This window comes from Equus asinus, chromosome 2 (genome assembly GCF_041296235.1).
Source record: "Equus asinus isolate D_3611 breed Donkey chromosome 2, EquAss-T2T_v2, whole genome shotgun sequence".
Taxonomy (NCBI): domain Eukaryota; kingdom Metazoa; phylum Chordata; class Mammalia; order Perissodactyla; family Equidae; genus Equus; species Equus asinus.
This window is the reverse complement of record NC_091791.1, coordinates 64,157,670-64,172,607: the sequence shown is the minus strand read 5'-3', so window position 1 is coordinate 64,172,607 and position 14,938 is coordinate 64,157,670. Positions and strand designations below refer to the sequence as shown.

The 14,938-nt window shown below is 40.2% G+C and overlaps 1 protein-coding gene across 2 annotated transcripts in view; it reads right to left on the bottom strand.

Moving 5' to 3' along the window:
* The window catches only part of LRMDA (leucine rich melanocyte differentiation associated), a 1,135,247-nt gene that overhangs the window by 527,684 nt on the left and 592,625 nt on the right, over positions 1 to 14,938 (bottom strand). For both annotated transcript variants that reach the window (XR_011495866.1, XM_044757615.2), the window contains exons 3-4: positions 14,400 to 14,526; positions 3,371 to 3,510 (exon numbers count right to left, since the gene is read on the bottom strand). Coding sequence is in view for 1 of the 2 variants with exons in the window: in XM_044757615.2 (XP_044613550.1) it covers positions 3,371 to 3,510; positions 14,400 to 14,526 (267 nt within the window). In the remaining variant the exon portion in view is untranslated. The remainder of the gene's footprint in view (positions 1 to 3,370; positions 3,511 to 14,399; positions 14,527 to 14,938) is intronic.

Here is a 14,938-nt window from a genome sequence, read left to right as displayed (position 1 = left end):
GAGACACACATATACCCACACACATATATATACATACACATACAGAGACACACATATACCCACACACACATATACATACACATACAGAGACACACATATACCCACACACACATATATACATACACATACAGAGACACACATATACCCACACACATATATACATACACATACAGAGACACACATATACCCACACACACACATATACATACACATACAGAGACACACATATATGCACACACATATATATACATACACATACAGAGACACACATATACCCACACACACATATATACATACACATACAGAGACACACATATACATACACATACAGAGACACACATATACCCACACACATATATACATACACATACAGAGACACACATATACCCACACACACATATATACATACACATACAGAGACACACATATACCCACACACACATATATACATACACATACAGAGACACACATATACCCACACACATATATACATACACATACAGAGACACACATATACCCACACACACACATATACATACACATACAGAGACACACATATACCCACACACACATATATACATACACATACAGAGACACACATATACCCACACACACATATATACATACACATACAGAGACACACATATACATACACATACAGAGACACACATATACCCACACACATATATACATACACATACAGAGACACACATATACCCACACACACATATATACATACACATACAGAGACACACATATACCCACACACACATATATACATACACATACAGAGACACACATATACCCACACACATATATACATACACATACAGAGACACACATATACCCACACACACACATATACATACACATACAGAGACACACATATACCCACACACACATATATACATACACATACAGAGACACACATATACCCACACACACATATATACATACACATACAGAGACACACATATACCCACACACACATATATACATACACATACAGAGACACACATATACCCACACACACACATATACATACACATACAGAGACACACATATACCCACACACACATATATACATACACATACAGAGACACACATATACCCACACACACATATATACATACACATACAGAGACACACATATATGCACACACACATATATACATACACATACAGAGACACACATATACCCACACACACATATATACATACACATACAGAGACACACATATATGCACACACACATATATACATACACATACAGAGACACACATATACCCACACACACATATATACATACACATACAGAGACACACATATACCCACACACACATATATACATACACATACAGAGACACACATATACCCACACACACATATATACATACACATACAGAGACACACATATATGCACATGCACACACATATATATAAATATATAATTTATTGGTCTAGTTTAAAGAAATAAACACAGGAATCTAAAAAAGAAGTCAGAAAATAAATGAGAATTTCCCAAACAATGCTTAGTTTACTAAAAATGTAGATTGAGAGAAATTTCTTGGACCTGCTTGACCCTTCCAAGACATGTCTTATAAACAAGTTGCTGCAAGAAGGTAAAATATGCTTTGTCAAATGCTTCAAAGTTGACAAGAGTGTTAAACAAGCAAATTAAGTTCTAAGTGATTAAGCAACTTAAAGGATTGATTTAGGAATTTGTTAACTATGCACCTGCTGGAAATTAACCATATTTCTCCTAATAGAACTCACATTCAAATCAACAGTATCGCCTTCCAAATGAAAATCTTCACAATGAAGAAAGACTTAACACATTTTTTTAAAAGCAGAGATACAGCTTTATTCTAAGATGGCTTAACAAGTCTAAGATCCTTACAAAATTAATCAAGAAACACGGAAAATGAAGTAAATGTACAAACTTCTTCCCAATAAATATAACTGAATTTCTATTGTAGCCTTACTTATATGTGTGTGTACATTTTTTAAATATATAGTGTTCAATAGCCTTCAGTATTGCTTACAGCTTTGCCTTTATAGAAAATGAATGCTTCCAACTACATTACTTCATGGGTCACCACAGAACAAGTGGTCTGAGTCCCAATAGAACAAGTTCCTCTCAAACCATTATCCTCTTTCCCCAATCTTTTCAAATTTATTTTCCAGTAGCCCTATCTGCCTTGTATTTCCTTCCTTCCTCTCTCTCTCTCTCCTTCCACATTGATTCAGTTGGGATGTTAATGAGAGCTTACATCATAATAGAGAGAGGCTACAGTCATGAAAAGATTATTAAAAACATTTACAAAACAACAATCAAGAATGAGAGCATATAGGGGCCGGCCTGGTGGTGTAGCAGTCAAGTTCACGCACTCCACTTTGGCACCCTGGGGTTCACAGGTTCAGATCCCGGATGCAGACCTAGCACTGCTTGTCAAGCCATGCTGTGGCAGAATCCCACATAAAATAGAGGAAGATTGGCACAGATGTTAGCTCAGAAACAATCTTCCTCAAGCAAAAAGAGGAAGTTTGGCAATAGATGTTAGCTTGAGGCCAATCTTCCACCCCCCCCCCACCAAAAAAAAGAATGAGAGCATATAGAATTCAAAATGAAGAAAAAAAAAGAGTTTAGTGAAACAGTTAAGATCAAGAAGACTCTCCAAGAGAGGTGAACTTGGATCAGGTATTTCAAAGCAGCTGGTTTAAAGGTAGAGAGAAGAAAGAAAAGCATTTCTGCTTGAGCCCCTCAAAGCACATGTTGGTGGCCACTGAGATATACCTTTTTGGAACAAAGTTATGGGCCTTTTGAGACTTCTTCTTGGAATTGTATATAAGCTTCCTAAACTTTGGTGGGATGTGCTCTGTCTCCAAACAGTGACTCTGAGTCAGACCACAGGAAGATCTTACAACACAGATCACGGGTCAGCAAAATATAGCAGGTCAAAGCCAGCCTGCTGCCTGTTTTTGTAAACAAAGTTTTATTGGGACATAGCCATGCCAATTCACTTACAAATTGTTTAAAGTTACTTCTGCACCATAACATAAGAGTTGGACAAGTTGTGACAGACACCACATGACCTTCAAAGTCAAAAATATTTATTATCCAGCCCTTTACAAAAAATTTGTCAATCCCTGACCTATACCACCCAACAACTTTTCACATTTCTTGGCTCCTGCGACCTCAATGAAGGGAACTAATGGCTATAGATCACCCAATGATGAAAGGTTAACATTATCATGGAGTCCACCAATATTTACCAAACATCTACTATGCACCCCATAGGATAACATTATCCCCCCAAAGATGCTATTTTTCCCTTCTCCCACCATGCTCAAACTCCTAGATACTCACCTGTACCTCTTGTAGTCTTCCTCATCCTTTTCCAAGCTGATCAGCTCATTGGGACATGCCACATTACCCAGCAGGCTGAGATACTCCAGAGCTGGTGTCACTTCTGCCAGGTGATCAAGCAGACACTCCAAGTCAGTAATGTGACAACAGTTAAGGATCTTGGTCCAGGAAAACAAAGGCTTAGTAAAGAGCCTAGACCGTTACTGACAAGCACAGCCTAGCAGCTGAGGAGTCCAGGCTGTTCCCATGAGATGACATGGGTGAGGGTTGAAATCAACTTAGCTGTGTGTCTGGCATGGCTAGTTTTTCACTCCTACTGCTGGGGACACAGCCCAGCTTTTCTCTGGACACGAAAAGCTAAGTACAGATCACTTGAGAGAGAATGAATGAACTTCATTATTTTATCACACTTTTCTCTATAGTTCTGTTTTATTAAACATGATGAAGGGTAGATTCCATGTAGTAAAATATTTTGCAATATGCAAAACTTTATTTTTCCCAGTATTGAAAGCAAGACATTATTTCCAAAGGCCTCATTAAAAATATGTTATTTCTCCTTAAGGGGGTAATTTACCATCAAAACATATGGGAATAGCATAGACTCAAACAGGGATTGGCATCCTCTTATGATCTGAGGGCCTGTGGCAGAGCTAAACATTGCTCAATGGCCTCACTGGTAGCAATAAAACCTTGGATTGAGGGGGAAAGGAGAACAAAGCTAAGAGAAGACAGAGTAAATTAGGACAGGTTTAGTCAAGCCAGGTCAGTCAAAATGCTTTTCCTAGGAATCTGTTGTAAATCTAATATTCTATGAAGGAAAGAATGAAAGATAAAAGATCAAGGAGGGGCATGGTGGTGAGATTATTCTATGATTCATCTCCTCAGTGGGATCCACTGTCCAGTCAAGGCAAACACTGAGATCCCCAAAACAAACAAGGCAGGAGTCATAGGTCCAGGGAAACACAGATGTTGGGGGGGACTAGTCTGCACATCAACTCCTGGCTTGAGCCACATACACATGAGCCCTAGGAAAGGTGATAATTAGACAGGCCATGAATAGAGGCCAGGACTACCAGGGGCCAATGGATAAGAGGAGTTAGCCAACATCAGCGGACAGAATGGTGTCCTTGACAGGGAATGACAGCAGAGCATACAGGGGTTAAAGATATAAGGGTGAATGAAACATACAAGACTCAAAGACTTGGGGTACAGTTTCTAGGAGTAAGGTCCACTTGGACCGAGGAGAGGAAGGTAAAGTCAAAGGAAGGGCTGCCTTTACTCTGCCAGGGTATCTAATCACGGGACATTAACCAGTGTTCTTGTATTTCATTTCAACTTGTCAGAGAAGAATGAACTCCAAATCCAACCAATGTCTGAATCCAGTCCCTAACATCTCTGCCAAGGGGTCACCACAAGGTAACTCACTCTATCTCCTACAACCATAAGAAAGAGGTTATTTTTCCCTCGGGGACTGAATCTTCAAATTCCTACCCACAGAACCAATTTAACTGCTTGGGGTCACAAAGAATAGGGGATTCTTCTCTTCCACATGATGGCCCTTCAGATAGTTGAAGATCATATGTCTTCCATAAATTGTCTATTCTCCAAACTAAGTTCCTTCAAGCATTCTTCATACACATGCTCTGCCACCACCATATGCAAGAACAAAAGCTCTACTCTGGGGGGGAGCAAGACAGAGACAATGAGAGGGAGAGCACAAGCAAAAAAGGGAGAAACTAGTCAAAGAGGATCTTAGCATCTACTTATCCACTGTGGGTTTCAATTTGCCAACATCATGCCCGTTTCCTAAACAAGCACAGACAGTGAACATTGAAGTTATCAATCCTAATAAATATTTAACAAATAAGAACTAGGAATGCCCACAAAGGACCACTGGAATGAGGATGATAGGAATGAGAGCATGTGGAGAAGACTACAGAGAAGGCCCCACCAGGGTAGTGAGGTTGGAAGTACAGTGGGTGAGTGGCTGGAGTCAAAACATTAATGCACTTCATCAATGAAGACAAAACATGCTTACTACTTTTTAAATTAAAGTTTAATCATCACACTCTCTCAGAAAAACATTTAAGAAACCAATTAAAATGAGAGTGAACAATTTCAGGGAAAACTTGGCTTTTCCAGCAGGTTCTGCCTTTGTATGCTTCACAGGCATTACTACATTGGGAAAAATGTAGTGGAAATATACATTAGAAAAAAAAAATAGTCCTATCAGTACATTCTCTACCAGCGCTGCCTTTAGACCCCAGCAAAGGCAACTCAGGGAGCCCCATGTTTTGGAGGCCTTCCTCAAAAATCTTTAAGTCTCTGTCTGGTATCCAGGACTAGCCAGGGGCAAACAGTGTCATTCAGGTGGGGTACTGCATGCCTGGACTTGGACATACTTAGACCTCAGTCCCAGCATCGGTTTCTCCCTTTCAGGGTTCTAGTCCACACATGGGACTCACAGTTACTCCAAGGAGAACTGGAACTCATGCCTGTCAGGTCGTCCTGAAGCCTCAATGACAGGCCCAAGTTCTAGTGGGGCAGCCAGGAGAGCTGATCACTCATGCTGGTCAGCACAGTATTTCTTTTATAGGATCCCAAGAGAGTGGGCTATCAAAATGGTGCTGACGTACTGATTTGGAGCGATTCGAATTATTTATGTAGACAGTGGCTCTGGAGAACCTAGGGGAAGCCCTTTCTACTATGGATGAAAAAGTCTAACTAAAACCTATTTCCCTCTTAGGGACAAACTCCTTAAACCTTCATCTAATTCTCATCTACTGTATGAAGGTGGGAATGTGAAGGAATGGAACTCAAACCTGGCATGATTTTCAAGTTGAGGAAACATTAGGCAACTGAGTTGGATTGAACTCCCAGTCATTTCTCAACCTTTAGCAACCACTGATGGGAAGCCAAGCATGCCATTGCCCAGGGAAGTAGGCTCAGTTTAATTTGAGTAAATCTTCACATGTAAATTTACCACAGAGCTAATAATGCTTGTGTGTGAGGGCTCCTTTCTTGGATAGGCCCATTCCAGGGCCCTGAGAAAGGCCCTAGTAATAGAGTCACATGGTCACATATTTTCGTAAAATTTGCAAAAGTAGGTTAAACTGCAATCAGTTAATATCACTGTGTTTCTCCACTAAGATTTTTTCCATGACATTTCCCCTGGAGTTGGGTGATGTTAGGAGTGGCCATGGGAATTCTGGGGACCTGGGTAAGAGGAACTTATGAAAGAGGAACATTTAATTAGGATTCAGTGGGATATACTTGTGTCGTATGCAGTCATTTCTGTGTCTGGTTATTACAACAGTACCAGAAGGAATGGTTTCCAGTAATATTCCTACCACCTGCCATGCTGACACAAACATATAGGGACCAACATAAAACTGATTATAAGTGGTTAAGGAGTTTATAAATTCAAAGAACATTTAAGATTAAGTTGTTGTGTGTTTACCCCCTACACACACACACAACCAACTTGAAATGTCCTGAAATCTTAATAGCTCATATATGAAAGAAATGTGTAAGAGTTTTACCAAAATTTAATAATTTTAACGTTGTTATCAATAATTTAGTGGTGAAATTACCAATAATGAATGGTGAAACAAAGAAACATTCCTAAACTATTAAAAATAAAAATCAATTTTCAATTGGATGGAATTATCTATTCTCTCTACATAAAATATTACAAAATTTAATTACATAAGAAATTATAGGGGAATTTGCAGAAAAAAATTGGGAAAAAGTTTTTAAATAGGCATGTCTAATACAAAGATTGTTACTTTTCTAAATATTTTAATATGTGTGGTATTTGTCAACTCCAATTTTTAATTTGCTTTGATATATTTTTTATTCCAAATAAACATTCATCTTTATACCTAATTTTACAGTCATAATTATTTAGTCATTGCCTTTAAGACGGTCTCCTCAACTCATGTAAGTTTCAAAATCTGGATCTGCCCCTGAGCAGGAGGCCATGGAGACGTGGACCCATTTGAATGTCCTGATCGTGGGAATTTCTTGCACAAAGGGTCTGCAAGCTTCAGAAACCTTCAGCCACCCTGTGCCAAGGAATCTAAGGAATTCTGGATTCCTTGGAATCCTTAGAGCCTGCCTCATTTAGGATATTTTGTGTGGCAGAAGCTATTCCACCTTCCTAAGCCTTTCAACTATCTGATAAATGGTCAATCGGGCTGAGCCAGGTGGTCTCCCCTAAATCGACACTAGTTATGAATCACTAGCACCTACTCCATGGGTGCTCTGGACCAGAACATCATCATTATGTACCACCACCGGAGGATGAAACTCGAGAAGGAGTTTTAATTGGTTTCTTGGTCTCCTGGGCCAGCAAGGACGAGCACAGCCCTGTCTTGCCTGATTGCAAGCTCTGAGATAGAACTTGTCACATTCCTTCTTGTCAAGCTGCATAGAAAATTAACCAGAGGCAATCAGTGGAGAGAACGTGGTGTCTTTGGCTAACCAAGACCACTACATAGGAGACATTTTCAGGGATTCTCCTAAGGGTGTTTTTTTTTCCCCTCCTTTTTTTAACATTTGAAGCTGTTTGGCACAGTTTCAACTCTCTCCAGTTGGATTCTCAGTATACACCTGGTTTCCCTCATCAAGTCTTCTCCAGAGTACTTGCTGTTCAGATTCTTTTTCAGTGTTGTCTACAGAAAGTTGCCACCATGCAGCCCAGCTGTCATGGCTAGCCTTGCCAAGGGAGATTTTCTGCAGAGAGCCCAAGATCAAAGCAACATCTTGCCTTGAAAGTTTGGAGCATGAGGGAGGAGGAGAGTCTCCTGGTGTCATGCCCAGTTGCACAAGTCCAAGCTGTTTCCAAAGTGAGAATGGGCATGTACCCTCCTTCTGTGCTCAGCTCCAGGTTAAAGAGCAGCATCAATAACCATGGTGAGGATTTCAATCAGAGCTTATCCTAACATAGGATTTTTGAATGCTAACTAAACAGTCTACATGATATATTATCTTATTTTTATTTGCACATGCATGTCAAAATTATCATCACATACAGATAATTAAGAAAACTGGGATCAAAGGTCATAGAGTCAGTAAATGGCAAAGTCTATATTCTAGGGGAAATGTTACTCGTGATTTCCTAACACAAAAGGGGAATTCAAAATACTGAAAAATGAGGATTCTAACATGCTTTTGTAGGAGACCACAAAGTGCTGTCATCCAGCTATGCTCTGTACCTCAGTTACTGCTAATTTGGGCTTATTCATTCAAAGCATTGAGGCTTTGGCTAACAGTAAAATGTACCACGAAGTTATAAAGTCTTTGGGTGTTAACAAAGTGATTTCCCATATATGAATATATGTATGTACATGTGTGTGTGTGTGTGTGTGTATATACATATGTCCACACACACATATATATACATTATGACATTTTAAATCTCAAAAATACTCTAAAATGTATATTACCCAGTTTTTAGATAAAGAAACTGAAGCATCTGACAAGGTGAAGGGACTTCCCTGAGATGACACTGTACATTGCTGTGGGAACCCTAGTCTAGCCTTCTGACAGCGCATTGGTCTCCTTACCACAGCCCAGCTGTATATTGTTAGCACTACAATTCATACTGTCTCTTCACACATGTGCTGAAGCAAACAGAGACAGAAGAAAAAGAAATGAAGTGTGATTAAAACAAAGTCAGCTTATCACCTGATTGTGCAGAGGTTAAATATCTCTATTTTCCTGACATCTCAGTTGTTCTCTTATTTGAGACTGGGTATTAAGACATGATATGGCTGAGACCATTACCAAGAACCCACTCCTATGGGGAAGAGCCAGGGATAGTGTGTATATGCTCATGGTGAATGAGAGAGAGAGAGAGAGAATATGAGTGTTGGGGAGAAGAGGTCAACTCCACGGCCAGTGCCTACAGAGCTCAGTCCAAATGAACCAAAGAAAGGAGAGAGAGCTAAGCTGTGAACCAAGAGATGAAGAGGTAGACCGGAAAGACCAGGCTTTTGGGTATACCAAGACAGCACACCAAAGCTGAGGGCTGAACAGAAGTGGGACAAAGGGATGGTAGAACAAAGATGGGAGGTCAAGCAGGAGGTATACAACCAGGAAGTGAGGCACTTGTGAATTGAGAAGAAATTTGCCAGATGCCGGGTTTGGGCTCTTGAATTCCTTTTGTGAGCTCCCTTTGCAGCTGAGAGCAGGGCCTGGGGGGAGATGGGGCTAGGCACAGGCAGCTGATTCCTCCCACATCTTATTTGCTCATCTTGTGCAGTGATTGCCTCCCTCCTTGGGTTTCAGAATCTGGGGCCAGGAATTCGCATACCTGGGTTCCAGACTGAGCCTCACCAGTGAAAATCAATGTGACTTCAAAAAGTTCATACTCTTCCAGTTTTTTCATAAAAATAAGAATAATTATTCACCAATGGTACTCAATCACAGAATGATATGAGGGTAATATTAAATTATAAAAGTCAAAGAAGCACTCCAAATCTATACTCTGGCCTTGGTTATAATGTAGCCCAAGTAAGATCAGATAAGTTCACATAATTCTCTAAGATAATAATAATAACATCAATAATACTAACCCTTACATAGAACTTACTATGCTACTACAACTTAACATTTCTGAGATACTTAGAGGAACCCTCACAACAACCTATGGGATGCATACTATTATTGTCTCCATTTTTCAGAGGAAACCAAAGCATCAAGATGTTAAGTAGCTTGTCCAAGGTCATGCAGAAAGTGGCAGAGAGGGGTACAAGCCCAGGAAGTCTGGCTTCAGAGCCTGTTCTTATCTGCTATGTGATAGTGCCTCTTGCCAAAGAATAAAAGAAAGCCCATAACCCAAGTTCCCAGGGTCCAGTAACATAGAACATTGTCTAGACATATATAACTGTGAGTAAAACCAAACTGGGAAACTCCAGATTTGCCAGGCAGATAAAATAGGCGTGGGGTAGGGGTGAATAACCATTCTAAATATGCAAAAGGCCAAAAGTTAAAAACAAAACAAACTTCACAGAAGAACTAAGGTAGAACCCCATTTGATAGCAAGCTTCCTAGTATGTTTAAAATAAGATTCAATTTATAAGAAAGAGTTAACACTTACCTTTCCAAAGGTGAATAGTTACTTGATTCTACATCTACCTTTCATCTGAAGGAGACAAGACACCAAGGTCTGTGTGTTAGATTGTTGCAGGAATGAGTCATGCCTCTTTGTATTCCCACCCTGGATAGTCCCTTCTCACATTTGTTCTACATTTGGTAGGTGACTTGCTTTGGCCTTGGGACAGCAACACACATGATGCAAGTAGGGCTTGAAACTTACATGAACACTGGGACTTTGCTCTTAGAACACTCCTCCCATGGGGAGAGGCCTGTGCTAGCCTGATGAAGACAGGTAGTTCAGCCACCAGCCAGCACCAACCTCCAGTCATATGAGCAAGGCCATCACAGACCATCTAACCCCAGCTGAGCCTCCAGATAACTAGGGCTGCACGAGTGACCCAAGATAATACTAGCAGTAAAACCATCCATCCAGCAGAGCCTAAACCAGAGAGCTGACACACAGAACTGTAAACAAATAAGATATTTGCAGTTTGAAGCCACTAACTTTTGGGGTGGATGATTATGCAGCAAAGCTAACTGACAGAGCCCAAGTCTAAGGCATTTCAAGGAATAACAATAGCAATATGGAACCTAGCAATTGTTGGAGAGCTGGAGTATTTTCACAAGTAGGTAGGAGAGCCAGTGGCTCAAAACATGGAGTTAGAAGGTATTGATTAAGAGGATGTCATGCAGTGTCACTGCTGCTTTTACCTGCCTTTCATTCTCTGACTTCTTGGTCAAGCACGTGGGGAAAGTAAACCGATCTTCATGATCACACCAGTAGAAAAGAGGAGAAACTGTATCCTAAGAAAGACAACTATAATCTTTTGTATCTACTGGTAATAAAGTATTCTGCAACAGCCAGTGATATAATCGGCCACCTTTATAGCTACATGTTGCCTTCTGCTTCAGTCTGTCCCAGGCCATTATCATTACTCCCTTAGCATTACTGCTACCGATTGGAGAAGGTGAGGCATAGGACAGGGAAAGGACTCAACCAAAGACAAAGACAATTCCTCAGCACTGTAGAGGCAAGAGGCCTGCTAATCTTTAGTGACAGCAACACTGAGAATAAAACCATCATCCAATCCAGCTTATTCCGTTAAAGATGAGAAACATCCTGTACAGCAAAGCAAACCATCAACAAAATGAAAAGGCAACCTACTGAACAGGAGAAAATAATTGCAAATCATATATCTGATAAGGGGCTAATATCTAAAATATATAAAGAACTCAAACAACTCAATAGCAAAAAAACCAAACTGATTAAAGAACGGGCAGAAGATCTGAATAGACATTTTTCCAAAGAAATATCAATGGCCAACAGGTACATAAAAAGATGCTCAATATCACTAATCATCAGGGAAAGGCAAATCAAAACCACAATAAGATATCACCTCATACCAGTTAGAATGGCTATCATCAAAAAGACAAGGAAAAATAAGTGTTGGGTGAAGATATGGAGAAAAGGGAACCCTTGTGCACTGTTGGTTAGAATATAAATCGGTGCAGCCACTGTGGAAAATAGTATGGAGGTTCCTCAAAAAATTAAAAATAGAACTACCACATGAACCAGCAATTCTGCTTCTAGGTATTTATTTAAAGAAAACAAAAACACTAACTCGACAAGACATATGCACCCCCATATTCACCACAGCATTATTTACAGTAGCCGAGATATGGAAATAATCTAAGTGTCCATTGATGGATGAATAAATAAATTGCGGTATATATATATATATATATATATATATATATATATATACACACACACACAATGGAATATCATTCAGCCATAAAAAAGAATAAAATCTTGCTGTTTGAAATAACATGGATGGACCTTGAGGGCATTATGCTAAGTAAAATAAGTCAGACAGAGAAAGACAAATATTGTATGTTTCTCTTATAGGAGGAATCTTAAACAAAAAATAAGCTCATAGATACAGAGAACAGATTGGTGGCTGCCAAGGGTGGTAGGTAGGGGGTGGGAAAATGGGTGAATTTTTATTTTTCAGTTTAAATAAACTGAATAAATAATAAGTAAAATCTAGAGTGGATTCCTGCACATTTTCAGCATATTCTGTGCTAGGTTATGAAAATGAATCCTCTAAAATGGGAGATAATAATGCTTAGTAAATTCACATGATGCAGAATCTTACTTATTAGTCTAACTAATTAGACTAATCAGGTAATCTGTCAGTCATCAATATTTACTCAATGTCTCTTCAACTATCAGGGGTAATGGAGGAAAGCAATACTATAACCTACCTATACAAATCAGCACTTGATCAAAAAAAATAATCACCAACTAGTTCATCTGCAGACTGGGATTTCATGAAATGATGTTCTCTCACAGTTAGTGTGCCCTTCTTTTAACTGTTTTGTTCAGGCTGGTGCTGAAATGAGCTTGGATTTCTCAGCATGCATGAATTAACATGACAGAGAAGTGGCCAGGAAGTGTGCTGAGTGAGAAGAGAAATTGAGTTTGGGATTAGCATTTGTACAGCACTTGCTATACAAAGTCCTTCTGGCTTGATCTGTGGGCTGCTCAGGAAGCCCTTCTCACTGCACCATTTCTTATACTACCTTCTTGACAGTATCCCAGGGCAGAGGCAGCTGGCTTTTCACCCATGTGGAAACCTGCTTTGCTCACGTTATTACAGCCCTTTGATTCCAACATGCAAAAAAAGTCTTTTATACATTCCTTTCTGCCAGTTCTCCTGACAGGTGAAAGCTGGGATGTTACCAAAAAAAAAAAAAAAAAAAAAGAGATAGAGAAACAGAAGCAGTTAAAGGATGATTTGTCCATGACCACACAGCTAAACATAACTAAGCTGACTCATGAACTTGGCTAAATCCATGTGACGTGGGACACAGGATATGAGCATTGGGACCCAAAGGAGAAAACATATGATCCAAATTCTAGCCTAATAATCCTTCTGTTCTTGATTGATTTGAGAATATTGTCCAACTCATCACCAAAGGCAGCCAAGGAAACCACAAGGCACACTGACTATAATAATTTTTCAAACAATGGCTAGGAAACTTGGTGGACCAAAGGATAGGAGAGGAAAAAATCCATCACCATTTCATCATGATAAAGACTGATATTTACTTGTAAGCCTGCTTCTACTTCTATTAAAGAGCCAATTAATAAAGGCCACAAGTAGCATATTTTACTGAGGAAAGATGTTATGGCTTGAAGTATAAACAGTGGCTAACAAATGATTTTGCAAATCATTCCTAAAGCTAACATATGCATATATGTTAAACTTAACATATGTATGTGGTCTTATTTCATACTCCAGGAAAAATGTCCTGATCCTTTTTCTACTTCTACCTTACCACGTGAACAAGTTATTAAGCCACTCCATTCACACTTATCTTCCACCTTAGCCCTTTCCTCGCTGTCCCCCAGCAGAACTGTTCCCCAAGTCTGCTGCAGAGACTTCCAGAAACCTCCTGGAAGGCCGTTTGCTCAGTGACATTACTCCTTAGTTCCACCAGAGGTCGCCCTCCCACACAAGCCCAACCCAACAGAACCCAGCTTTGCCTTCTCGGCGGCAGTGACATTATTTTCTTTCTCTATTTTTATCTATTAAAAAGATTTCTTCACAGCTATAACTTAGATCTCTACACTAAAATGGAGCAACAGGAAGATATAATGGTGCATTTCATTTATGAATGACCTATAATAAATTACTCTGAAGTGTCCCGAGTGCCAGAAGACAGAATGCTTTGTCTGCCCATGGACTGTATTTCACATACTTTAATTTAGCTGACACATAAAACTCATTTGACATTTCGCAGCTATTTGTGTGGGGCGGGGGAGGAGGGATGGTGCGGGGGAGTGAGGGTGGCATGCAGGAGGGGACTACTGTGGGGCTGGGCGGGGAGTGGGGGCAGCGGGCAGAACCAAGGATATTTGGTTCTTGTTGAGGGTTAAGGTATGGAGCCTGGGTAACCCTGGCAACACGAGGTCGTTCCCGAGCAGATTGTTGTCCAAGATGAGTTCCTCCAGGCTCTCGAACGCGCTCAGTCCTTCCAGTGACCTGCAATGACAAAGGCAACAGAAAAAATGATCCTGCACTAAATCAGGGAGGCCATTATGAGCCGAAATAAATATTTTAACCTTCCCTTTCAGGACTGGGAATAGTTTGGGCTTGGTGCCTGTCAGCAAAGTGAATGACAAGAATTAGTAGCAGGAGCCGGGGCAGGGCGGCGGCGGAGAAGGGGCCGCTGGCACTCACCGCATCCTTCACGCATTGCCAACATGAAGGATGAGGGTCACTTAGTGAGTAGCCAGGATCCAAAACAAAGGGCTTCAGATACGGCCTGCAGGATAAATTTGTCAATGTCTTGTGCCTTCAGGCACCCAGCCTCAGCTGACCCTAACCTCCATTCCCAAGATAAATAACTCTGTCACAGTTCACCTTCATTCCCTGGACACAAATTTAAGTTGTC